Source organism: Oncorhynchus tshawytscha, unplaced genomic scaffold (genome assembly GCF_018296145.1).
Source record: "Oncorhynchus tshawytscha isolate Ot180627B unplaced genomic scaffold, Otsh_v2.0 Un_contig_2039_pilon_pilon, whole genome shotgun sequence".
In the NCBI taxonomy this organism is placed as follows: domain Eukaryota; kingdom Metazoa; phylum Chordata; class Actinopteri; order Salmoniformes; family Salmonidae; genus Oncorhynchus; species Oncorhynchus tshawytscha.
Genome location: NW_024609351.1, coordinates 120,340 through 146,326, shown reverse-complemented (window position 1 = coordinate 146,326; position 25,987 = coordinate 120,340). Strand labels below are relative to the sequence as shown.

At 43.6% G+C, this 25,987-nt stretch overlaps 3 protein-coding genes across 3 annotated transcripts in view; 2 read left to right on the top strand and 1 right to left on the bottom strand.

Moving 5' to 3' along the window:
• Positions 1 to 1,126: 1,126 nt before the first annotated feature.
• Positions 1,127 to 2,717, bottom strand: LOC121844643 (solute carrier family 66 member 2-like). The gene is made up of 3 exons (XM_042314957.1): positions 2,320 to 2,717; positions 1,805 to 2,072; positions 1,127 to 1,432 (listed from the first exon to the last, which is right to left on the bottom strand). Exons 2-3 carry the CDS (start codon positions 2,020 to 2,022, stop codon positions 1,267 to 1,269), a joined length of 384 nt encoding a protein of 127 aa, XP_042170891.1. The 5' UTR covers positions 2,023 to 2,072; positions 2,320 to 2,717; the 3' UTR covers positions 1,127 to 1,266.
• Positions 2,718 to 3,118: 401 nt separating this feature from the next.
• Positions 3,119 to 7,856, top strand: LOC112256970 (heat shock factor-binding protein 1-like). Its single transcript, XM_042314958.1, has 4 exons — positions 3,119 to 3,274; positions 3,767 to 3,833; positions 4,295 to 4,419; positions 7,439 to 7,856. Exons 1-3 carry the CDS (start codon positions 3,227 to 3,229, stop codon positions 4,414 to 4,416), a joined length of 237 nt encoding a protein of 78 aa, XP_042170892.1. The 5' UTR covers positions 3,119 to 3,226; the 3' UTR covers positions 4,417 to 4,419; positions 7,439 to 7,856.
• A 1,322-nt stretch (positions 7,857 to 9,178) lies between these two features.
• Positions 9,179 to 25,987, top strand: part of LOC112255835 (histone-lysine N-methyltransferase KMT5B-like) — a 30,098-nt gene continuing 13,289 nt past the window's right edge. The window contains 5 exon segments of the mRNA XM_042314954.1: positions 9,179 to 9,381; positions 20,824 to 21,074; positions 22,498 to 22,645; positions 24,469 to 24,634; positions 24,833 to 24,942. Of these exon segments, the coding sequence (XP_042170888.1) occupies positions 20,912 to 21,074; positions 22,498 to 22,645; positions 24,469 to 24,634; positions 24,833 to 24,942 (587 nt within the window). The 5' untranslated portion in view covers positions 9,179 to 9,381; positions 20,824 to 20,911.

The following is a 25,987-nucleotide window of genomic DNA, read 5'->3' as shown; positions in this document are numbered from 1 at the left end:
ACAGACAGACATAGACACAGACAGAGAGAGACAGACAGACAGACACAGACAGACAGAGAGAGAGAGAGATACAGACAGAGAGAGAGACAGACAGACACAGACGGACAGACAGAGAGAGAGATACAGACAGACAGAGACAGACAGAGAGAGAGATACAGACAGAGAGAGACACAGACACAGACAGACAGAGAGATACAGACAGAGAGAGACAGACAGACACAGACAGACCGAGAGAGAGATACAGACAGAGAGAGAGACAGACAGAGATACAGACAGAGAGACAGAGACAGACACAGACAGACAGAGAGAGAGATACAGACAGAGAGAGAGATACAGACAGACAGAGAGAGAGAGACAGACACAGACAGACAGAGAGAGAGAGACAGACACAGACAGACAGAGAGAGAGATACAGACAGAGAGAGATACAGACAGAGAGAGAGACAGACACAGACAGACAGAGAGAGATAGACAGAGAGAGAGATACAGACAGAGAGAGAGAGACAGACACAGACAGACAGAGAGAGAGATACAGACAGAGAGAGAGAGACAGACACAGACAGACAGAGAGAGAGATACAGACAGAGAGAGAGAGACAGACACAGACAGACAGAGAGAGAGATAGACAGACAGACAGACAGAGAGAGAGATACAGACAGAGAGAGAGACAGACACAGACAGAGATACAGACAGAGAGAGAGACAGACACAGACAGAGATACAGACAGAGAGAGAGACAGACACAGACAGAGATACAGACAGAGAGAGAGAGAGACAGACACAGACAGACAGAGAGAGAGATACAGACAGAGAGAGAGAGAGACAGACACAGACAGAGATACAGACAGAGAGAGAGAGAGACAGACACAGACAGACAGAGAGAGAGATACAGACAGAGAGAGAGAGACAGACACAGACAGACAGAGAGAGAGATACAGACAGAGAGACAGAGAGACAGACACAGACAGACACAGACAGAGATACAGACAGAGAGAGACAGAGACAGACACAGACAGACAGAGAGAGAGATACAGACACAGACAGAAGGTAAATAATGGAAGGTTTTTGTTTCCCCTTTCCTCCCCAATACCTCCCTCTAGTGGTAAAACAATAGAACAGCTGCAGAGGTGGCTGGATGGTTATTAAATGGTGGATAGATGGGTGATAGATGGCTGTCTTATGGTTTTTAAAAGGATGTTGTTAGCCTTTGCTATCATCTTTCAACGTAACCAAACGCCTGGAGCCGAAGTCAGATGGCTGTTAGATAGTTATTCTACGGGTGCTATATGGTTGCTGTTACCTGTGATGTGGTGCTGTTTGGTGCTGATACGGTTGGTGTTCTGTACAGAGCAGCAGAGGTTGAGCATCACCAGCATGGTGAGAATCATCACCACACTCTGCAGGAGCAGAGTCACCTCAAACTGCTTCCCAAACCTGCAGGTGTGAAAACACACACACACACACACACACACACACACACACACAGGCAGACACACACACACACACACACACACACAGGCAGACGCACACACATACATACACACACACACACAAACAAACAGGCAGATGCACACACATACATACACACACACACAAACAAACAGGCAGACGCACACACACACACACACAAACAGACAGATGCACACACCCACACACACACACACACAAACAGGCAGACGCACACACATACACACACACACACACATAAACAAGACGCACACACACACATACACACACATTAGCGGAAATCCTGACACTGCATTACCTCCAGGTAAACCTTACCCCCAAACACCCAAACCCACTTGCCAGAAGAGGATGCGGAGGATGTTAGCAACCAGCAGAACCAGGCAGACGCGTGTAGAGAAGCCGTCTGTGTTCTTGGTCCGAAGGATCTGCTGGTACTGTGAGGCGTAGGGCAGAGCCCCTCCAACCACCATCACACAGGACGTCAGCCAGTCCAAAGAGTGCCACAGGGTCCCCACATCTCCCTCCTCTTCATCACCCAGACCCAGTCTGTTGTCCATGTCTCTCACAACGAATAGGACACCACAGCACAGCTTTCCACCAGTAGGCTCTGATCCAATGCACCGAACATAACGTCAGACTTTAGTTCCGTTAGTTCAATAGTGCATATAGGTAGGCCTTAAACAGAATCTGTAAGATGTTGTTGTAGTTTTGTTTATTTACTTTTAAACTGCCAATCAGTCAGACGGTAAACTGTAACCTATTTCAAAGCGGAAACTTCTACTGAGCCCGTATTCTGGCATGAATTACAAAATCAACACGAGGTGAGAAATAAAAACGGACTGTAGCCAACCTACCTATATGACAGGGAGGCTTTTGTTAATCAAAGCCAGGAGAAGAAAAAGTCAAGAGTTGAGTGAATTCAACCGGCAGAAAATGAATGGCGATTAAATAAATGTGCGTTTCATAAACCAAATCGAGGAGGATGCAATTTCCTTTGAAATATATATTTCCTACTAAATGCTTGTCCGACATGCATCATGTTCCAGGTTCTGCTCTATTTCTTCCAAATACTCACTAATGTTGTTGCATTATATTATAAACGCTTCTAATCCAATACCTTTTGCTCGTTTCCCGTTTTGGTAAACTCGCGAGATTTATCATGCGCATGCTTCACTGTTTACTCGTTGGGGGGTCTGTAGCTCGTCAGTGAGGGATTCGATTAATCTCGCTCTGGCGCCCGTGTTAGCGTGTTTTACACCGGCTCAAAGTTGATTGCATTTGGAACCGGGCTGCTTTATGGGCATGAGCCAGGTGCCATGCTCTGACCGTCAGATTGCGAAATCGGCTCAAGACAAAAGTTTGGTAATCAAGCACGTGTAGTAATTAGTTAGAGTATGTATTTTCCCATGTGATTGCTTTTGATTTAAAGAAAAACGCTTTATCTGCCATCCCAATTAAAACTAATTAGAAAATGTATTTTATTGGAAAATATATGTTGTTTGTTTCTAGACGATGCACCATGCTTGCCTTGTTGACAACATGACCAAGCGGTGCAGATTACTGTTCCATTTGAGAAGGGCGCTCCTCCCTCTCCGTTTTTGCCCGATGAGGTAAACGGCCATTGCCCGGTTCAACCCAGGCCAGTGTAAAATAATTCCCTCAATCAATTCAAGGTTGTTTCGCTTCGACTGCAGAGAAGGAAGAAGACGTCTCGGACGAACCAGTGGTTTATAAGTACAGCAACGCCACGAATTTAGTGTAATGTCAGAGATCCAGGATCCGAAATCTGTACAGGACCTGACTGGGGTGGTGAGTCTTATTATTAGACCCAAATCCTTGCCATATCCTATCCCATTTCAAAACCTGAGAACTAGCTAGCGTTAGCTAGCAGGCTGGCTAAAGTTACTGTTTTCTCCCCCAATCGTTTTTGTAGCAACATTAACTTTTTTTTTTTTATCTCAATGAAATAGTTGCAGTCAAATTCTGTTTAGCTACATTACCTTTTTGTTTTAGTCCTGTTTAGCTAGCTAGCTACAGCTATTATTATTGAAATGTAACTGATAGATGGCTAAATGTAATTGTGTTCCCGGTTTGTAAAGCTTGACTTTTGTTTTTTTGGACGACAAAACTGCAAATCCCCATGGTTTCCATGGTATCCTGGGTGTAGGCATCAGAGGCAGCTTCAACGCCCACAAAGTTCAATAGCATGCATGCAATACGATTCTGCTATGCTACAGGATATAAAGGTGTCCACCCACACATTGCAACAGTGATTACATGTTCTGTCCTCCTCTCTTACAGGTCCAGACATTGCTGCAGCAGATGCAGGATAAATTCCAGACCATGTCAGACCAGATCATTGGAAGAAATATCCTGCCTTTTTACAATTTCAATGCTATTTTTCACCATTTCAATGCTCTCAAAGACAGACTTTTAGAATGACACCGTTTTATGTTACAATTGAATTGGATTGCTCATAGCGTAGTCTAATGATATCAATGACTTGATCATTCAGATACATGTAATGCACTCAATCCTGGAGGTTTTGTCATCCTGGGTTTGAAGCAAATTGTGTAAATCAATCACTTGTATTTGTCACGTGCTTCTTAAACAACAGTTGTAGACTAACAGTGAAATGTACAACTTTTGCTAACATTTCCAAATACAGAACATTAATATTGGCGTTGTATTACTGATGGACCGCTGTAACAAGCAGACAGATTGGGCCAAAGGGATTGGTGCTACATGGTTCTATGGATAGGAGTTTGGGATGTTTTGTATAGTAGGCATGGTACCTGAATGTTGTTCCCACTTCCTTGACAAGAGTACTCGATGAGATGAGTGGCCGCATCGATGACCTGGAGAAGAACATTGGTGACCTGATGACCCAGGCTGGCGTGGAGGAGATGGAGGCGGAGAACAAGGTCAAGGAGGAACAGGGCTCTGCTTAAAAGGTAATCAACATGGAGTCCACTGAGCGTTCTTGCTTGTTTTTGTCATCTCCTATAGATCTCTGTGTGTGTGTGTGTGTGTGTGTGTGTGTGTGTTAAGGGTTTTTCCAATTAAACTGTCCAATATTTGTCAACAACAATGTGTATGTTTTCAGATTGTAACTACTAGAACCAGATCCATATGTTTTTTTTGGGGGGTCTGATTACGATTTTTGGGGTGTCAAAAGTTCCCGATGCCGGTATATTGTTTTTTTTAGAGTGGGAAATGAAAACGTGTCATCTTTCTACTCTAAATTCTCAGACATTTCGATCCAAAAGAAAATTGTCCAATAAACTAGGCTTCAAATGTTGATTTCATACTTTGTGACGATAATAATGTCACGCAAAATGGCTGCAGGTGTTCCGATCAGCATGAGATTCCCTCGTTTCATTCTATTTATTCAATATCGGTTATCAGTGAATATCCACCCGTACTGATTTAGCGGTTAAAAAGGACAATATCGGTGATAGTACTGGTACCCCTTGACTTATTACACATTTTGTGTTCCAGCCTGAATTTAAAATGGATTTAATGTATTTTTCCTAATCCATTTATCTACACACAATACCCTATAATAACAAAGTCAAAACATGTTTATTTTTGTTTTTTTTAAATGTTGAAAATATATTGAAAAAATGAAATACGGAAATATATCTAATTTACATAAGTATTCACACCTCTTTGCTATGACGCTACAAATTGCATCCAATGTCCTTTGATCATCCTTGGGTTTGTCACTACAACTCGATTTGAAGTCTACATGTGGACATGATTTAGAAAGAGACACAGCTGTATGTGTAAATAAAGTCCCACTGTTGACAGAGCAGAAACTGTAGCATGAAGTCCAAGGAACTGTCCGTAGTGCTCTGAGATATACTGTAGGCTTAATCACAATTCTATCTGGGGGAAAAGGGTATAAAGAATGTTTAGAATGTTGAAGAAGTTTCCATGAGCCCAGTGGTCTCCATCATAGGAAATTGAAAAAAATATGGAACTACCCAGACTGCTTAGAGCTGGCTGTCTGACCTAACTGAGCAATTGGGCAAGAACCCAATGACCACTCTTAACAGATCTACAGAGTTTCTTGGCTGAGATGGGAGAACCTGTCAGAAGGACAACAGTCTTTACAGCACTTCACCAATCTGGGCTTTATATGGGAGAGTGGTCAGATGGAAGCCACTCCTGAGGAAAAGGTACATGACCTGGTGTTTGCAAAAGGCATGTAAAAGACAGAGCATAAGGCAAAATATCCTGTGGTCTGATGAGATAAAATATATAACTCTTTGGCGTGAATGTAAATCAGTGTCTGGAATAAAACAGGCACAGCTCATCACCTGTCTAACATATCCCCTACTGTGAAGTATGGTGGTGGCAGTGTCATGCTATGGGGATGCTTTTCAGTAGCAGAGACTGGTAAGCATAGAGGGAACAATGAATGGAGCCAAATACAAGAAAATCTGTGATAAGAACCTGCTTCAGAGTGCAAACAACCTTAGACTGGGAGCAAAGAGTTACGTTTCAACAGGACAAGGACCCCAAGCATACAGCCAAAGCAACGCTTGAATGGCTTCAGAACAAGAATGTGAAAGTCCTTGAGTGGCGTAGCCTTGAGTCCCATTTAAAATCTGTGGAAAAACTTGAAGATTGCTGTTCACCGCCACTACCCATCTAACTTAAGAAAGCTTGAGAAAATCTGCAAGGAAAAATTTGAGAAAATGCCCAAAATCCAGATGTGCAAAACTGATACAGACACACCCAACACTACTCAAAGCTGATACAGACACACCCAGCACGACTCAAAGCTGATACAGACACACCCAGCACGACTCAAAGCTGATACAGACACACCCAGCACGACTCAAAGCTGATACAGACACACCCAACACGACTCAAAGCTGATACAGACACACCCAGCACGACTCAAAGCTGATACAGACACACCCAGCACGACTCAAAGCTGATACAGACACACCCAGGACGACTCAAAGCTGATACAGACACACCCAGGACGACTCAAAGCTGATACAGACACACCCAGGACGACTCAGCTGATACAGACACACCCAGGACGACTCAGCTGATACAGACACACCCAGGACGACTCAGCTGATACAGACACACCCAGGACGACTGCTGATACAGACACACCCAGGACGACTCAGCTGATACAGACACACCCAGGACGACTCAGCTGATACAGACACACCCAGGACGACTCAGCTGATACAGACACACCCAGGACGACTCAGCTGATACAGACACACCCAGGACGACTCAGCTGATACAGACACACCCAGGACGACTCAGCTGATACAGACACACCCAGGACGACTCAGCTGATACAGACACACCCAGGACGACTCAGCTGATACAGACACACCCAGGACGACTCAGCTGATACAGACACACCCAGGACGACTCAGCTGATACAGACACACCCAGGACGACTCTAAGCTGCTGATACAGACACACCCAGGACGACTCTAAGCTGCTGATACAGACACACCCAGGACGACTCTAAGCTGATACAGACACACCCAGGACGACTCTAAGCTGATACAGACACACCCAGGACGACTCTAAGCTGATACAGACACACCCAGGACGACTCTAAGCTGATACAGACACACCCAGGACGACTCAAGGCTGTATTTGCCTCCAAACGTGCTTCCACAAAGTATTGACTCAGCTGTTAATATGTATGTAAATTAGATTTCTGTATTTCATGTTAAATAAATGAGCAAAAACTTCTAAACATGTTTTCACTTTGTCACCATGGGGTATTGTGTGTCGATGAGGAGAGGGGGAGGGGTCGGGGGAGGGGTCATGTAATCCATTTTGAATTCAGGCTGTAACGCAACCAAATGTTGAACATTTTCTGATGGCACTGTATCGGTCAGGCTCTAGTAACTACTTTTTTTTGTGTGTGATTTGAAAGATCTTTGGTTTATTTAACATGGCCTCTTCTCTTTCCACCCTCAGGTTTCCATGTAACAGGATGGTGGAGACTAAATGGGAAACAGACCATTTTTCAGGAGTATTGTATATTTAAGTGTTTTTGTTTGAATTATTAGTATTTTAATTTACTGTGTACGTAACATGTTTTATATTAACTCTTGTAATAATGTTCACTCTTGACTTTTTTTTTTTTTTTTTTGAATTGATATTTAACTTAACTTGAGACACTATCCTGAATAATGGCTCACTCAGGTGACTCGGGCTCTCACTCAGGTGACTCGCTGGGCCAGTAACTTGATTATGTCAACTTAGCCAATTGAACATTTTTTAACAATATTTCAACACAAAACATTTACTGCTATTCAAATGTTCTAAAAACATGTTGTGTGTTAAGATGTATTTACTTTCAGTGTTTTTCACAATAAACCAGGGCTTGCATACACTTTTGTTCCTCTTCTCTCATACAGGTTGAAAAGGGCAGTGCCTCGAGGACATGAGTTGTGCACAAAATGTGCATTTTTTTATGTTTGTTGCAAGGCACTGTATATTTTCCTATTTTCAAAGAAGCTGTCAATATCTCTGAATAAATGCCCCCTCGGGAAGGATATAATTCCCAGTTTAAAAAGCAGTGAACACCCACATCCACCATACTCAAGGAGTTGGGTTTTAAAAATGTAACAGAGGGAAGGATATAATGCCCAGTTTAAAAAGCAGTGAACACCCACATCCACCATACTCAAGGAGTTGGGTTTTAAAAATGTAACAGAGCGAAGCGTGAAATGGAAATGCCCAACTTGTATGCTACTGCAATTTATTCTAATATTTTCAATTGGAAAGTCATTGTATGACACATTGCAAACTGGTACATGTTACAAATGTGTCATTACTCCGACTACCATTGAATTACATGGGTTTGGGCACTGATCTACACTGGCAAATAAGAAAGGACAACAACCCTGAAATATCTTGCTTCGTTTGAAAATGTGATGCAGGATGTCTTGCAAGTCCATCAAGGACAGGGCAATTCACCCATTGTAGCCAAATCGGCCCGGCTGTGTGTGTGAGAGAAAGTCTTGCAGGTGGCAGCGTTAGCTTCTTTATGGTTTGTATGATTAAGAATATTATGCTTTGAACATGACATCAGCAGAGGTGTCTTTACAGCTGAGATTAGACAAATAATGTCGTTTATATTGCAGATTTCTGTATTGCCCCTCTGTGCCCAGATTTATAGATATATCGTTTGCTGTCGTGTATGGATTTAACTACAAGTACCTTAGAACCAATAGCTACCGCACATCAACTTGTGCCATAGATAGGTCGACCGGGAAACCGGTTTCTGAACAACTGGTTAAATTGTACTTGGGGGAAGAAAAAAAAAGAGTAGTGGTGAGAGTCAATGTAGTATTGCCGTATAGAATAGTCCTTTGTGCTCACATGCCATCTTTATGCAGATAGACTTATTGCACGATATTTGCTGCTCTTCACTTGCTTTCTATCGGAGTGTGATTGCAGAAGAGTGTAGATCCTATCAGCTGTCGTTTGGATTCTTAGGATGCGCTTTAGAGGTTTGTTTATGCAGCACTACTTTTGTGTACATCCGATATATATTTTTTTACAAAGTCAGGAATTAATAGTGTTTTATTTCTCGAAATCATCAGTTAACTTATATTAAAGTCGTTTTGACAATTACATTATGTTTAATGTTAAACTATTGGACATGATTGATGCCGAATGGCTGGAGTATTCCTCGGGTCTATTTCTTCTGGATGGCAGTGCTTCGCCTTTCTCCTCGCTCCCTGTGCTTATAGCCGCCATCTTGAATTTTAATCTTAATTTCTGAAATGTTTTGTTTCCGACGATATTTTTTTTTCTTTTCCCGATTACAGTTTTATCGTACCAATTCTGGATTATTTGTTGTTGTTGAAGGATTATTCTAATGTTCCTGCTCATCTTGGAATAAATATTTAGTGAGTATTTTTTTTTTTTTTAACGTTATTTGTTCAATCGGTGAATGGTCGTTGCAAGACGTCCCTGACACTTTTCTATGGGTGGAAAAAAAAACGTTTTTCAGAACGTAAGTTAACCTCGCTAACAACTGTACCGTTTTGTAGCCAGCTAGTTACTGTAACATTTTTTTTTTGTTGTCAGATAATGTAGATAACTAGAGTGCTATTAAACATCCAAACTCAGCCATGATAGTAAGTTACCTAGTAATAAAGAAAACAAACGAGATGTGGACAAGCTAGTCCGTTTTCCTGAACTAGCGTTAGCGATGCTAGCTGGCTAGCTAACCTCGGTTGTTGGGCCTGGGCGAGTGTTTTGTCTAGTTTGCTTTTCAAAAACAGATAGTTAACGTTTAGCTACGTGTTTATCGTACATTGTTTGTATATTTAGAGGTGTATTTACGCTCGACTTTTGTGTTGAAAATCACTTAGCTAGATTGTTTCGGTACCTATCTTAACTGGTAGATAATTAGCTAGCTATACAGATGATTTGCTTTAGCTACTTAACACGGGTGTTTTACTTTACTGTTATTGATTAATGTTAGCTAACTGACATTACTAAACCCTGTTAACACCAAGGCATTGAAACGAATATTGTCAGTGCCGGTGAGTGAGATGTGTATGTCAACTTTCTGTAAATCGTCAGTCGCTTTCAAGTTTTCAAGCCATCCATAATTTGTTAAACTAATGCCGGGCCAACCTACATAAGCTATGTAACATCGCTAAATATTGTGTAATATCCACCCTCTGACATGCAAATAGACTACATTAACGGCGAGTTGGCTATCATCAGGCCTCTGTTTGAAATGGAAAGTTGGCAAACATGTATCAGTGGTGTCCTTCCGGGTTCCTCGTTGAACACTTTTCTCAAAACAGTCCACTAACTAGCGAACGTTAACTCGCACATGATGTGGTAACGTTTCTGACATTGATATACCCCTCAGAATGAGGTGTTGCACTACATTTGCCAGCTGGTTTTTGACGAGGCCCTGTCAGCACAACCTCTTGTGTTGTTGTTAGCTTGTACTGACGTTACGCCGGGGCGTATTTCAGTTGCTAAGTGTTCAAGGGTGTAGCTAGCTAAAGAAGTGTTACCAAATCCATTGTTCCATAACATAAATGCATGGCTTCTATTGCCCTTTAGTTTAACTTCCGATCAATATTGTATTGTTATGTGTGTATCTGGCTGGCAAATAAGACATCATCACGCACGTCTCAAACGTATCAAATTTGAGTCGGCCAAAGCGGCTTCCCTCATTCGACCACTAAGTGGCGCTGCAGATATAATCTAAATCAGAATCTGAAGATTCTACACCATTTATATTTTAGATTATTATATCGATTTTTTTTGGGGGGGGACACTCAGTCTGGGTCTCAATTTACTGTTGAGAGTTAAACTATAAATAACTTTTTTATTTGTCACATGCTTTGTAAATACAACAGGTGTAGACTAACAGTGAAATGCTTACTTATGGACTTTCCCAACAATGCAGAGAGAAAAATAGAAGAATTATAGAAAGCTATCAGGGTTTAACGTTTTTAGCAAGTAGGAAATATGATTTTTTTTTTTTTTTACTTGTCCGAAAGCTCAAGCCCCACCCCCCACACACACACACACACACACACACACACATATAAAAGGTCTAACACAAATCAAATGCATTACTATCTTTCTTCCCATAGAGCATCAGACAATGTAAGCCTGTCTCAAAATACAACATGGCCCCTTTAAGACTTGCCTGTAGGTTAGTGCACCACCCTCTGTTGCCTGTGAAATATTGCAACGTTACAATTACACCTAAATGCTTTTGGTCTTTTTCTAAAATAATACCCTCCAGGGCTTGAAATTGAGGCCATCCTGTCTTCCCTGGGACAATAAGATATACAGTACCAGTCAAAAGTTTGGACATCTACTCATTCAAGGGTTTTTATTTGTTTTTAAACTATTTTCTACATTGTAGAATAATAGTGAAGACATCAACTATGAAATAACAAATGGAATAATGTAGTTACCAAAAAAGTGTTGAACAAATCAAAATATATGTTTGATTCTTCAAAGTAGCCACCCTTTGCCTTAATGACAACTTTGCACGTTCTTGGAATTGTGCCAACCAGCTTAACCTGGAATGCTTTTCCAACAGTCTTGAAGGAGTTCCCACATATACTGAGCACTTGTTGGCTGCTTTTCCTTCACTCTGTGGTCCATCTCATCCCAAATTATCTCAATTCGGCTGAGGTCGGGTGATTGTGGAGGCCAGGTCATCTGATGCAGCACACCATCACTCTCCTTCTTGGTAAAATAGCCCTTGCACAGCCTGGAGGTGTGTTGGGTCATTGTCCTGTTGAAAAACAAATGATAGTCCCACTAAGCGCAAACCAGATGGGATGGCATGTTTCTTCAGAATGCGGTAGTAGCCATGCTGGTGAAGTGTACCTTGAATTCTAAATAAATCACCAATAGTGTCACAGCCATGCACCCCCATACCATCACACCACCACCTCCATGCTTCACAGTGGGAACCACACATGCAGAGATCATGCATTCACCTACTTAGCTTGTTGATTTGGACACCAAGGAACTTGAAGCTCTCAACCTGCTCCACTGACCATGCGGTCAGGTCTCTGACCTCCTCCCTATAGGCTGTCTCGTCGTTGTTGGTGATCAGGCCTACCACACTTGTGTCATCGGCAAACTTGATGATGGTGTTGGAGTCGTGCCTGGCCGGGCAATCATGACTGAACAAGGAGTACATGAGGGGCCTGAGCATGCACCCCGGTCCCTGTGTTGAGGATAAGCATGGCAGATGTGTTCTTACCTACCCTTACCACCTGGGGGCGGTCCATCAGGAAGTCCAGGATCCAGTTGCAGAGGGAGGTGTTTCGTCCCAGGGTCCATAGCTTAGTGATGAGCTTTGAGGGCACTATGGTGTTGAACACTGAGCTGTAGTCAATGAATAGCATTCTCATACAGGTGTTCCTTTTGTCAAGGTGGGAAAGGGCAGTGTGGAGTGCAATAGAGATTACATCATCTGTGGATCTGTTAGGGTGGTATGCAAATTGGAGTAGGTCTAGGGTTTCTGTGATAATGGTCATGAAGTGAGCTATGACCAGCCTTTCAAAGCACTCCATGGCTACAGATTTAGGCAGGTTACTTGAGTGTTCTTGGGCATAGGGACTATGGTGGTCTGCTTAAAACATGTTGGTATTACAGACTCGGACAGAGAGAGGTTGAAAAGGTCAGTGAAGACACTTGCCAGTTGGTCAGCACATGTTCGCCTTGCGAATGTTGACCTGTTTAAAGTTCTTACTGACATCGAATGCGGAGAGCATGATCACAGTCTTCCGGAACAGCTGGTGCTCTCAAGAATGTTTCAATGTTATTTGCCTCGAAGCGAGCATAGAAGTAGTTTAGCTCATCTGGTAAGCTCGTTTCACTGGGCAGCTCTCGGATGTGCTTCCCTTTGTAGTCTGTAATAGTTTGCAAGCCCTGCCACATCCGACGAGCATCAGAGCCGGTGTTGTACGATTCAATCTTAGTCCTGTATTGACGCTTTGCCTGTTTGATGGTTCAGCAGAGGGGATAGCAGGATTTCTTATAAGCTTCCGGGTTAGAGTCGCGCTCCTTGAAAGGGGCAGCTCTAGCTTTTAGCTCAGTGCGGATGTTGCCTGTAATCCATGTCTTCTGGTTGGGGTATGTACAGCTGGATGTTTACATACACCTTTTAGGCAAATACATTTAAACTGTTTTTAACAATTCCTGACATTTAATCATAGTAAAAATAACCTGTCTTAGGTCCGTTAGGATCACCACTTTTATTTTAAGAATGTGAAATGTCAGAATAATAGTAGAGTGATTTTATTTCAGCTTTTTATTTCTTTCATCACATTCCCAGTGGGTCAAATGTTTACATACACTCAATTAGTATTTGGTAGCGTTGCCTTAAAATTGTTTAACTTGGGTCAAATGTTTCGGGTAGCCTTCCACAAGCTTCCCACAATAAGTTGGGTGAATTTTGGCCAGTTCAGTTCTGCCCACACATTTTCTATAGGATTGAGGTCAGGGCTTTGTGATGGCCCCTCCAATACCTTGACTTTGTTGTCCTTAATTAAGCCATTTTGCCACAACTTTGGAAGTATGCTTAGGGTCATTGTCCATTTGGAAGACCCATTTGCGACCAAGCTGACTGATGTCTTGAGATGTTGCTCCAATATATCCACATAATTCTCCTCCCTCATGATGCCATTCATTTTGTGAAGTGCACAAATAGAGGGAAATAGTCCTATAATTCCTATAATAACTACAACCTAAAACATCTTACCTGGGAACATTGACGTCTCGTGTTAAAAGGAACCACCAGCTTACATATGTTCTCATGTTCTGAGCAAGGAACTGAAATGTTAGCTTTCTTACATGGCACATATTGCACTTCTACTTTTTCTCTAACACTTTGTTTTTGCATTATTTAAACCAAATTGAACATGTTTCATTATTTACTTGAGGCTAAATTGATTTTATTGATGTATTATATTAAGTTAAAATAAGTTAATTCAGTATTGTTGTAATTGTCATTATTACAAATAAATATAAAAAAATCAGCAGATTAATCGGTATCGGCTTTTTTGGTCCTCCAATAATCGGTACAGCTTAATCGATATCAGCGTTGAAAAATCAGAATCGGTCGACCTCTAGTTCTTATAGGCACTTTAGTATTGCCAGTGTAACAGTATAGCTTCTGTCCCTCTCCTCACTCCTCCCTGGGCTCGAACCAGCAACACAACGACAACAGTGACCATCGAAGCAGCGTTACCCATGCAGAGCAAGGGGAACAACTACTAGAAGGCTCAGAGCGAGTGACGTTTGAAACGCTATTAGCCTGCGCTAACTAACTAGCCATTTCACTTCAGTTACACCAGCCTCATCTCGGGAGTTGATAGGCTTGAAGTCATAAACAGCGCAATGCTTGACGCACAACGAAGAGCTGCTGGCAAAACGCACAAAAGTGCTGTTTGAATGAATGTTTACGCGCCTGCTTCTGCCTACCACCGCTCAGTCAGATTATATGCAACGCAGGACACGCTAGATAATATCTAGTAATATCATCAAACATGTGTAGTTAACTAGTGATTATGATTGATTGTTTTTTATATGATCATTTTAATGCTAGCTAGCAACTTACCTTGGTTTACTGCATTCGTGTAACGGGCAGTCTCCTTGTGGAGTGCAACGAGAGAGAGGCAGGTCGTTATTGCGTTGGACTAGTTAACTGTAAGGTTGCAAGATTGGGATCCCCCGAGCTGACGAGGTGAAAATCTGTCGTTCTGCCCCTGGACACCAGGGTTTACACACCTATTCTTTATAAGTGCCATGTGATCTGTAGTGACCACAGAGAGTCAGGACACCAGGGTTAACTCCCCTACTCTTTATAAGTGCCATGTGATCTGTAGTGACCACAGAGAGTCAGGACACCAGGGTTAACTCCCCTACTCTTTATAAGTGCCATGGGATCTTTAAGTAACCACAGAGCCAGGACACCGGTTTAACGTCCCATCCGAAAGACGTTAACAGTAATTATCCTTTGTTATATTCGTCTAACATGCCTATATTTATGTCATTAAAAGTCTCATTAAAGATTAACTGCACTTTCTGGCACCGCCCTCATTTTCTGGGACCGCCCTCATTTTCTGGGACCGCCCTCATTTTATGGCACCGCCCTCATGTCTGCATCTCTTTGGACATGAGGCTTGTAGCCAATATGCAGATCACCTACACTTTTTTGACATATTGGCTTTTTTATTTAGACTGCATTTGGAAAGTATTCAGTACCCTCTTTTTCCACATTTTGTTACGTTACAGCCTTTATTCTAAAATGGATTAAATAACATTTTCAAATAAAATGTTCCCTCGGTCTACACACAATACACCATAATGACCAAGTGAAAACCGTTTTTTTAATAGAAATTTTAGCAAATGTATCCAAACCTTTTGCTATGAGACTCAAAATTGAGCTCCGGTGCATCCTGTTTCCATTGATCACCCTTGAGATGTTTCTACAACTTGATTGGAGTCCACCTGTGGTAAATTCAATTGACTGGACATGATTTGGAAAGATACACACATGTCTAAATAAGGTCCCACAGATGACAGTACATGTCACAGCAAAAACCAAGCCAAAACCAAGTAGAGCTCCGAGACAGGATTTTGTTTAGGCACAGATATGGGGAAGGGTACCAAAACATTTCTGCAGCATTGAAGGTCCCCAAGAACACAGTGGCCTCCATCATTCTGAATGGGAAAAGTTTAGAACCACCAAGACGCCCGGCCAAACTGAACAATCGGGAGAGAAGGACCGTGGTCAGGGAGGTGACCAAGAACCCGATGGTCATTCTGACAGAGCTCCAGAGTTCCTCTGTGGATATGGGAGAACCTTCCAAAAAGAACAATCAACCCAATCAAACATTTCTGGACAGACCTGAAAATAGCTGTGCAGCAACGCTCCCCATACAACCTGACAGAGCTTGAGAGAATCTGCAGAGAAGGTGCTTCATCAAAGTACTGAGTAAAGGGTCTGAATACTTATGTAAATGTATGTATGTACTCTTCTCTGATAGAGTTCAGTGTTTCAAATCGGAGGGCCTGACCTCTGACATTCTCTATGGGTGTGCCACAGGGTTCAATTCTCGGGCCGACTCTCTTCTCTGTATACATCAATGATGTCGCTCTTGCTGCTGGTGATTCTCTGATCCACCTCTACGCAGACGACACCATTCTGTATACTTCTGGCACGCGCTGCAAACTCGTAGCACGCGCTCCACCAGGTATATCTCACTGGTCAACCCCAAAGCCAATTCCTCCTTTGGTTGTCTTTCCTTCCAGTTCTCTGCTGCCCATGACTGGAACAAATTGCAAAAATCTCTGAAGCTGGAGACTCATATCTCCCTCACTATCTTTAAGCACCAGCTGTCAGAGCAGCTTACAGATCACTGCACCTGTACATAGATGGGCTGTTTACAGATAGGCTATCTACCTACCTCATCCCCATACTGGTATTTATTTATTTATTTTGCTCCTTTGCACCCCAGTATCTCTACCTGCACATTCATCTTCTGCCAATCCACCATTCCAGTGTTTAATTGCTATATTGTAATTAGGGTAGGCGAGGTACGTAACCCGTATACCGTAGGGTAGGCGAGGTACGTAACCCGTATACCGTAAGGTAGGCGAGGTACGTAACCCGTATACCGTAAGGTAGGCGAGGTACGTAACCCGTATACCGTAAGGTAGGCGAGGTACGTAACCCGTATACCGTAAGGTAGGCGAGGTACGTAACCCGTATACCGTAAGGTAGGCGAGGTACGTAACCCGTATACCGTAAGGTAGGCGAGGTACGTAACCCGAGTCCCATCAACCAAGCGCTGAAGCCACAGAGCAATATGTCACCATCTCCTCATTCCATCCCAATGCTCACCCTGTTAAAGGAAGAAATCTTAGTGGACAAAGATGGAGGCACTGCACTGATCTGAAGGCTTGGTGGTGGTGGGGGGGACAAAAAACATCACCTTCATCGACCCTCGCTGCCGTTGGGACAATGATAGCACACTGGACGAGACTGAAAACAAAAGGTTGAGCATGAGGTAATCATCCTCGGACGAGCTCCTGTCAGAATAAGGGTGGAAGGGGTTGGGCAGTCTAATTGGGAAGAAGGGCTCAGCTGTTGCACTAGCTGCCTCCCGCCATTGAAGAAACTGACAGCTTACCTGCATGAACCATCCATTGAAGGAGAGGAGGACCCACTGCTCTGGTGGCAGAGAAATGAACACAGTTTTCCTTTTACTCGCAGAAAGGTTGCCCACAAGTCATTGTGTAGATGTGCCACACGCTCAGCTTCAGAGCGAGTCTTTTGGCACGGCAGGGAATGTCGTCACTCTTCAGGGATCGATTCCTGAAAGGTGGACGTGCTGGTCTTTCTGGTAAAGAACTTGGATGGTTTTTAGCTGCATCCAGCAGCAGTGAATGTAGATTTTAATTTTACCTTTTATTTAACCAGGCAAGTCAGTTAAGAACACATTCTTATTTTCAATGACGGCCTGGGAACAGTGGGTTAACTGCCTGTTCAGGGGCAGAACGACAGATTTGTACCTTGTCAGCTCGGGGGTTTGAACTCGCAACCTTCCGTTAGTCTACTTGTGCAATTTCTTTCAGGAATTTGATAGCCTTATATAGTAGCTTTTATATACCTCAACATGTGTAATTCCTCTGTGCAATTCAGTGCTGAACTATTCTTATTGTTTACTACTATTTGGTATTATTTGTTTTTAAGACCGGTCGGTGAACATGCTAACAATTAGCTATTTTGACTGTCCTATTGTACCTGGCATCTAAGCTGCTGGTAATTTCAAAGGCCTGAGTCTTTTATTTATATATTATTGTTGATCAATAGGTGCAATATTCATGCTGCTGAACAAAAGTCTGATTGCAGGTCTCTGTGTTATTTCTTATTTAATAGTTTTGTTATATTTTGTATCTTGTGTCGCAGGCTACACTGTTTTGTCCTGTTTTTGGAAGCAGCAACTGCTAGTCATTTCCATTCCATTCTAAACTTTCTCTCACTTAGTTGTTTTCCTTATTAAATATTTACTATCTATTTGCAATAGGAAGTTGCGTGTTTTGAAGAAACGTAATGCTGTTTGTTCGTTTGCCAGCATGCTGAGTTAAAGCTTTGATTCCCACCCTATCTGCGGTCTTCTAGTTTATATAAACATTTGGTAATAGCGTAAACCCAAGGATGGTATGAAGGTATTGGGGAGAAATGGATACCGCCCTATTCCAGGTTTGGTGCATCGGTACTGCTTGCCGTGCGGTAGCGGAGAGAACAGTCTATGACTTGGGTGGCAGGAGTCTGACATTTTTTAGGGCCTTCTGACACCAACTGATATAGAGGTCCTGGATGGCAGGGAGGTCAACACCATGGATGTACTGGGCCGTACACACTACCCTCTATAGCACCTTGTGGTCGACACCATGGATTTACTGGGCCGTACACACTACCCTCTGTAGCACCTTGTGGTCAACACTAGTGATGTACTGGGCTGTACACACTACCCTCTGTAGCACCTTGTGGTCGACACCATGGATGTACTGGGCTGTACACACTACCCTCTGTAGCACCTTGTGGTCGACACCATGGATGTACTGGGCCGTACCCACTACCCTCTGTAGCACCTTGTGGTCGACACCATGGATGTACTGGGCCGTACACACTACCCCCTGTAGCATCTTGTGGTCGGATGCCAAGCCGTTGTCATATCAAGCGGTGACGCAGTCAGTCAAGATGCTCTCAATGGTGCAGCTGTAGAACTTTTGGAGGATCTGATGAACCATGACAAATCTTTTTGCAGCCTCCTGAGAGGGAAGGGGCGTTGTCGTGCCTTCTTAACGACCGTGTTGGTGTGTGTGGACCATGATAATTGATTAGTGACGTGGACACAGGAACTTTCAACCCGCTCCACTACAGCCCCGTCGATGTAGATTGGGGGCGTGGCTCGGCCCTCCGTTTCCTGTAGTCCACCATCGGCTCCTTTTTGTCTTGCTGACACGTTGAAGGAAAGGTTGTTGTCCTGGAAACACACTGCTAGGTCACTGACCACCTCCCCTACAGGCGGTCTAACACCCGGTCTTGTTGTTGGTGACCAGGCCTAACACCGTCGTGTCGTCAGAGAACTTGATGATGGTGTTTTTGGAGTCGTGCCTGGCGACGCAATCATGGGGTGAACAGGAAGTACCGGAGGGAACTAACGCGTCAATGCTGCGTAATTCTGCTGTCCAATATTTCATTATGTAATCCCAAAATGTTTACTGCATATGTGTGCATAATTTTTTTTTCTTTCTATATATATATATATATTATAACATTTTAAATGGCACCGACCCCACAATGATGAATAATGCTCAGTAAGCACTCATCCGGGGATATGGCCGATGCTCTCCGCTGGTGCTTGGGAGATGGGCTATAGGCCTACTGTTGTTCCCATCTATTAAGTTTAGAACTAAACGATAGGTTGGTCTTTTCATTTTCTTCTCTTTTTAAAACAGTAGCCATTTTGCTTTCCAAACTCGGGTTTTCCCGCCATTGAATTGTTAAATATTGCGATATGCCTGGCTGGGCTGTCTTTTACTTTACACTGACTGTCACAACTCAATCATCTATTAAGGTATCTACCAAACGGGCTGCCTTTCCTTCCAACTGTAGGCAATGTGATTTAAAATATATTAATTACGGCTAGGGGAAGCTAATGACCCTCTGTGGCCAAATCATGCTCTAGTAGCTTATATGAGTGATTGGATTTAGTTCTGTACAGACAGGAGTAGGCTAATTAGGCTGTGATTTTTGGCAATTTAATTCAATTTACTTAGGCGGTGTGTCTATAAGAAAGACTCATAGGGAAAGCTATGTCAATCTACCACCCCCCCATTGTAGAAAAGTTGCTCTATTCTATTGTTCAGAAAGAAATGGCCCAACCAGACTCTGGGATGATAGATCACAAATTCATACAACCAGTAGGCCTAGGCTACATAAAATTAAAATGATCAGAACGTTTTAGCTTCAAATGTTGAGCAACTATTATTTGTTAACATTATTAGTGCAGTAGGGTATGGGTGAATGGGCATCTGGCTACCAGACAATGAGAGAATGTTGAAAACCAACAGAACCTGAGAGAAAGAGTCTACTGGTTTCAATGGTAGATGTCTATAAAACAATAGACTACTGGTTTCAATGGTAGATGTCTAGAAAACAATAGACTACTGGTTTCAATGGCATATGGGAGTCTTTCTAAAAAATAATTGCCTCCTTTGACATGGTCGGATTTTGCCTAGGCTACTTTGTGGCAAGGTAAAACATGTTAAACGTCCAGTCCCTGTGTCCCGTCCAGGACAGCCCGCATCCCTTGGTTCTTCTCAGGGGCTCCTCCATCTGGCTTCTCCGTATACACTTACAAGCTGGTCTGGTGTCTCGGTTATCGAAACGGATAATTCTGGAAATAATCAGGTTTCACCTGGCAATATATATATATAATTGCATGGAGTTATAAAATTGCTAAATCTTCTCTTCGCCCCATGGCAAAATGTGTAGAATGTCTGGAAATTAATTCTAAAACATTTTCTTCTCTGCTGTCCGGAGGGGGGGGCTAAAGTGATTTGCTCACAAGGTGGGGGGCAACAATTTCTTGTAGGGGTCCCAAAATGCTAGGGCTGGCTTGGACTGAAAATATGGGTACGCAGGCACTTTGATCGGGCCCACACCCATCTCTTCAGGGTGGAGACCATGTCTTCAGTATGACTGGATGATGTAATGAGATGGTGTGTGTGGTCTCTAACCGGGCCTTCATCCATTCCTCTTCCCACCCCAGGTGACAGCCCCTAGCTTCCAGTCTTCCCCACTCTGAGTGCTCCCTCAACTCAGAGACTCAATGCAACTGGACCAGGGGGCTTGTGGGTATGAAGTGGCTGGGCCAATCCAAGAGCATGGTGTTGAATGGCAGCAGGTACTCCACCAGTGAGCAGCAGCCCGTGAGCCAGAGCCAGACCCGCTCCCAGCAGCAGCTACACCCACAGAGGAGCTCTCTCCGACCAGGGACTGGCAGCAGGAGATGTAGCCGCCGTGAGTACTGGGACTGGGACTATATTCTATCATATGTGGGTCATATTCATAAGTGTACACCGTATCAAAACATTTTACAATGGGAAAACATTTTGCAAAAACAAAGTGTTTCTTATTGGACACGGTCAGGTAATCCTGTCCCATTTTCAGTCCGTTGGCTTCAGTTTGTTTCCTCGTGAATGACCCTGGGCCTAGTTCAGTTAGGACACAACATTTTGAAACGGAGCCGTAGGCCTACTGTGTACTTGATACTGTCCAATAACAGCACAGGTTTTTAGCTTTCTGTTGCAAAATGTTTCGCTATGGAATGACCCACTTATCCTAACCTTAACCAATAGTGGGGAAAATGCAACGAGATTAGCGTCTTGGGAGCAGTTCCCAACCTTTTTCCGTTTCCGGGGAACACCAAATCACTGTCAAAAGCTCCACCATTCACGGAACCATTTTAACCTCTCTTGGGTAGGGGGCAGTATTTTCACGTCCGGATGAAAAGTGTGCTCAAAGTAAACTGCCTGTTACTCACGCCCAGAGGCTAGGATATGCATATAATTGGTAGATTTGGATAGAAAACACTCTAAAGTTTCTAAAACTGTTAAAATGATGTCTGTGAGTAGAACAGAACTGATATGGCAGGCGAAACCCTGAGGACAAACCATCCCCCCCAAAAAATGTTCAGCCTACCACTGTTTTCAATGGATGTCACTTTAATTATAAGGCAAAATCCTCCCAGATTGTTGACATCTAGTGGAAGCCCTAGGAACTGCAGTCTTTAGAAAGAGTTTCATGCTGGTTTTTGGAAAAATGAGACAGAAATTGTAGTTTTTCTAGGTGGCTCCCATTTTGGCTGTAGTGTTTCCAAGCACGTGGAAGAGAGCGCGTTCTTTGGTATTTTTCTCCAGTAAAGACAATAACGATTCTCCATCTTAACAACATATATTGGCGGTCAAATTTTGTCAATTTTTGCAGTGAATATAACAAATTACAGGTTTATTATTATTATTAACAGTTCGCATTGTGAAAAGTAATGTAACATTGCTTATGATTTTATACTCCCAATTGTTATTCATTTTGTGGAAGAAAACATTTATAAATCATAATAATAATTTGACCAATGTCCACAGTGGTGCTGCAGGTGGTCCGCGATTTAAATGATTTATTTTTACCCCCTAATTTTTTTTATTGTTCTTTTTTAAATTAATTACAGTTGGGAGTTTTAATCGTATTATAATCGATATTACATTACGCTTCACAATGCAAATTGTTAATCATAATATGACCGCCAAGACATGTTAAAATGGTTCCGAGTATGGTGTCCTCGAGCTTTTAAATATTGATTTGTGTGTTCCCCGGAATGGGAAAGGTTGGGAACCGCTGGTCTTAGGGGTAACTTCACCGTACTCATTTACTCTCATGTTTTTCCCAGGGTTCAGTGCGGCCAGCCTGGAGGCGGAGCGACGCTGTATCCCGTCCTCTGGGATGACCGCCAAGGAGCTGTGTGAGCACGATGACCTCACCACCAGCCTCATCCTCGACCCTTATCTGGGCTTCCAGACACACAAGATGAACACCAGGTCAGTCTGGGGCCTTAACCCTAACCTTAAACCTGACTCTGACCCTCATCCTCATCCAATACCTGGGCTTCCCCTGCTAAACTCTAGACTGATTTTAAAGAGTGTGAGATTTTTGCAATTAAACTCATGGATATCATTTTTATGTCTGTGTGCAGTTTGAAGGTTGCTAGCTAGCGTTAGCTCAATGACTGGATGTCTATGGAGTTCTAGTCATTGTGCTAACACTAGTTAGCAACGGCTCCTGAAACAGCCTTCCACTTCCTTCCAGCTGCACGCAGAGACATAAACATGGTTGTCCATGAGTTCATCTGGGTAAGTTTCCCAAAACAGGTTAGTATCCAGCCACCGCATGCTCCTCCTCGTCTCCCCGCAGCGCGGCGGGCCTCGTCTCCCCGGCAGCGCGGCGGGTCGCATCACAGATTCCAGATGGTGTCGACATCATTACATTTTTCATGTGTTTTTGAAGTAGAATGTGCGTTTTAAAAAGTCCCCAGAAGATCTTTGCATCATTTGTGTGGTGTTGCCAGGCAACCTGCCTATATCCCGAACTGTATTTACAAAGCATCTCAAAGTAGGAGTGCTGGTCTAGGATCAGGTTCCCCCTCTTATTCAATAGGATTTAAAAGGCCAAACTGATCCTAGATCAGCACTCGGGGACACTGCGAATATGGACCCAGGCCTAGACCTCCTCTTTCCTCCTCTCTCATCACTGAGCCAGGTCTAGACCTCCTCTTTCCTCCTCTCTCATCACTGAGTCAGGCCTAGACCTCCTCTTTCCTCCTCTCTCATCACTGAGTCAGGCCTAGACCTCCTCTTTCTTCCTCTCTCATCACTGAGCCAGGTCTAGACCTCCTCTTTCCTCCTCTCTCATCACTGAGTCAGGCCTAGACCTCCTCTTTCCTCCTCTCTCATCACTGAGTCAGGCCTAGACCTCCTCTTTCCTCCTCATCTCATCACTGAGTCAGGCCTAGACCTCCTCTTTCCTCCTCTCTCATCACTGAGTCAGGCCTAGACCTCCTCTTTCCTCCTCTCTCATCACTGAGTCAGGCCTAGACCTCCTCTTTCCTCCTCTCTCATCACTGAGCCAGGTCTAGACCTCCTCTTTCCTCCTCTCTCATCACTGAGTCAGGCCTAGACCTCCTCTTTCCTCCTCTCTCATCACTGAGTCAGGCCTAGACCTCCTCTTTCTTCCTCTCTCATCACTGAGCCAGGTTTAGACCTCCTCTCATCACTGAGCCAGGTTTAGACCTCCTCTCTCATCACTGAGCCAGGTTTAGACCTCCTCTCTCATCACTGAGCCAGGTTTAGACCTCCTCTCTCATCACTGAGCCAGGTTTAGACCTCCTCTCTCATCACTGAGCCAGGTTTAGACCTCCTCTCTCATCACTGAGCCAGGTTTAGACCTCCTCTCTCATCACTGAGCCAGGTTTAGACCTCCTCTCTCATCACTGAGCCAGGTTTAGACCTCCTCTCTCATCACTGAGCCAGGTTTAGACCTCCTCTCTCATCACTGAGCCAGGTTTAGACCTCTCTCATCACTGAGCCAGGTTTGGACCTCCTCTCTCATCACTGAGCCAGGTCTGGACCTCCTCTCTCATCTCTGTCAGAGTGCTACTGTCTGGAAAAGCAGTACAGATATCGAATCAATTGCAGTTACTCACAATGAGCACTATAGAATGATCAGGAAATGTTTTTGTATGTGAAATGTTGTCTCTTATTCACTTTATAGTCTTCCTTCTAGACCTTTTTGCTAGATAATATGAATGGTATTCGGAAACCGGAATGTTTTGTTGTTATCGACGACACCTGTGATGTCGTGACAGGTTTCGACCAATCAAGGGAAGACAGGAAGAGCTGAAGGAGATTATCGAGCGGTTCAAGAAGCACGACAACCTGGAGAAGGCTTTCAGAGCACTCACCTCTGGAGACTGGTCCAGACACCACTTCCTACACAAGTCTAAAGCCCAGGAGAAGCTCTTCAAACAGCACGTGAGATTACAACACCACAGAGTCACAAATTACACTCTATGCCAGGTCACAAAGGTTGAACAAAGAATAATAAGTGGTGCAGACTCTACTTCAATCAACTGATCGAACAACATATCTTTTATTAGGTTGGTTATCCACAAGATCCAGTCCCTTCTTTTCCTTGTAACTTTGTTTGTTTTTTTTTCCATTTTGTTCCAGGTGTTTGTGTATCTGAGGATGTTTGCGGCTGACAGTGGGTTTGAGATTCTCCCGTGTAATCGCTACTCCTCTGAGCAGAACGGAGCCAAGATCGTGGCCACAAAGGAATGGTGAGGAACGCTGGGTTTTCTTCTTCTTCACACTTCCTGTTGTTCTGACATCGTCGTCATTGAAATGGACCGACCTTCACACGTCCTGTTGTTCTGACATCGTCGTCATTGAAATGGACCGACCTTCACACGTCCTGTTGTTCTGACATCGTCGTCATTGAAATGGACCGACCTTCACACTTCCTGTTGTTCTGACATCGTCGTCATTGAAATGGACAGACCTACACTCCCCACTGTTCTGACATCGTCATTGAAATGGACCGACCTACACTCCCCACTGTTCTGACATCATCTTCATCATTGAAATGGACCGACCTACACTCCCCACTGTTCTGACATCATCTTCATCATTGAAATGGACCGACCTACACTCCCCACTGTTCTGACATCATCTTCATCATTGAAATGGACCGACCTACACTCCCCACTGTTTTGACATCATCTTCATCATTGAAATGGACCGACCTACACTCCCCACTGTTTTGACATCATCTTCATCATTGAAATGGACCGACCTACACTCCCCACTGTTTTGACATCATCTTCATCATTGAAATGGACCGACCTACACTCCCCACTGTTCTGACATCATCTTCATCATTGAAATGGACCGACCTACACTCCCCACTGTTCTGACATCATCTTCATCATTGAAATGGACCGACCTACACTCCCCACTGTTTTGACATCTTCATCATTGAAATGGACCGACCTACACTCCCCACTGTTCTGACATCATCTTCATCATTGAAATGGACCGACCTAAACTCCCCACTGTTCTGACATCATCTTCATCATTGAAATGGACCGACCTAAACTCCCCACTGTTCTGACATCTTCATCATTGAAATGGACCGACCTACACTCCCCACTGTTCTGACATCATCTTCATCATTGAAATGGACCGACCTACACTCCCCACTGTTCTGACATCATCTTCATCATTGAAATGGACCGACCTACACTCCCCACTGTTCTGACATCATCGTCATCATTGAAATGGACCGACCTACACTCCCCACTGTTTTGACATCATCTTCATCAT

Coding starts and splice junctions, on each gene's coding strand:
- LOC121844643 (XM_042314957.1), bottom strand. CDS start 2,022: ATGGACAACAGACTGGGTCTGGGTGATGAAGAGGAGGGAGATGTGGGG. Junction 1,433..1,804: donor ATCCTCCGCATCCTCTTCTG/GCAAGTGGGTTT, acceptor TCACACCTGCAG/GTTTGGGAAGCAGTTTGAGG.
- LOC112256970 (XM_042314958.1), top strand. CDS start 3,227: ATGTCAGAGATCCAGGATCCGAAATCTGTACAGGACCTGACTGGGGTG. Junction 3,275..3,766: donor TACAGGACCTGACTGGGGTG/GTGAGTCTTATT, acceptor CCTCTCTTACAG/GTCCAGACATTGCTGCAGCA. Junction 3,834..4,294: donor AGACCAGATCATTGGAAGAA/ATATCCTGCCTT, acceptor TGACAAGAGTAC/TCGATGAGATGAGTGGCCGC.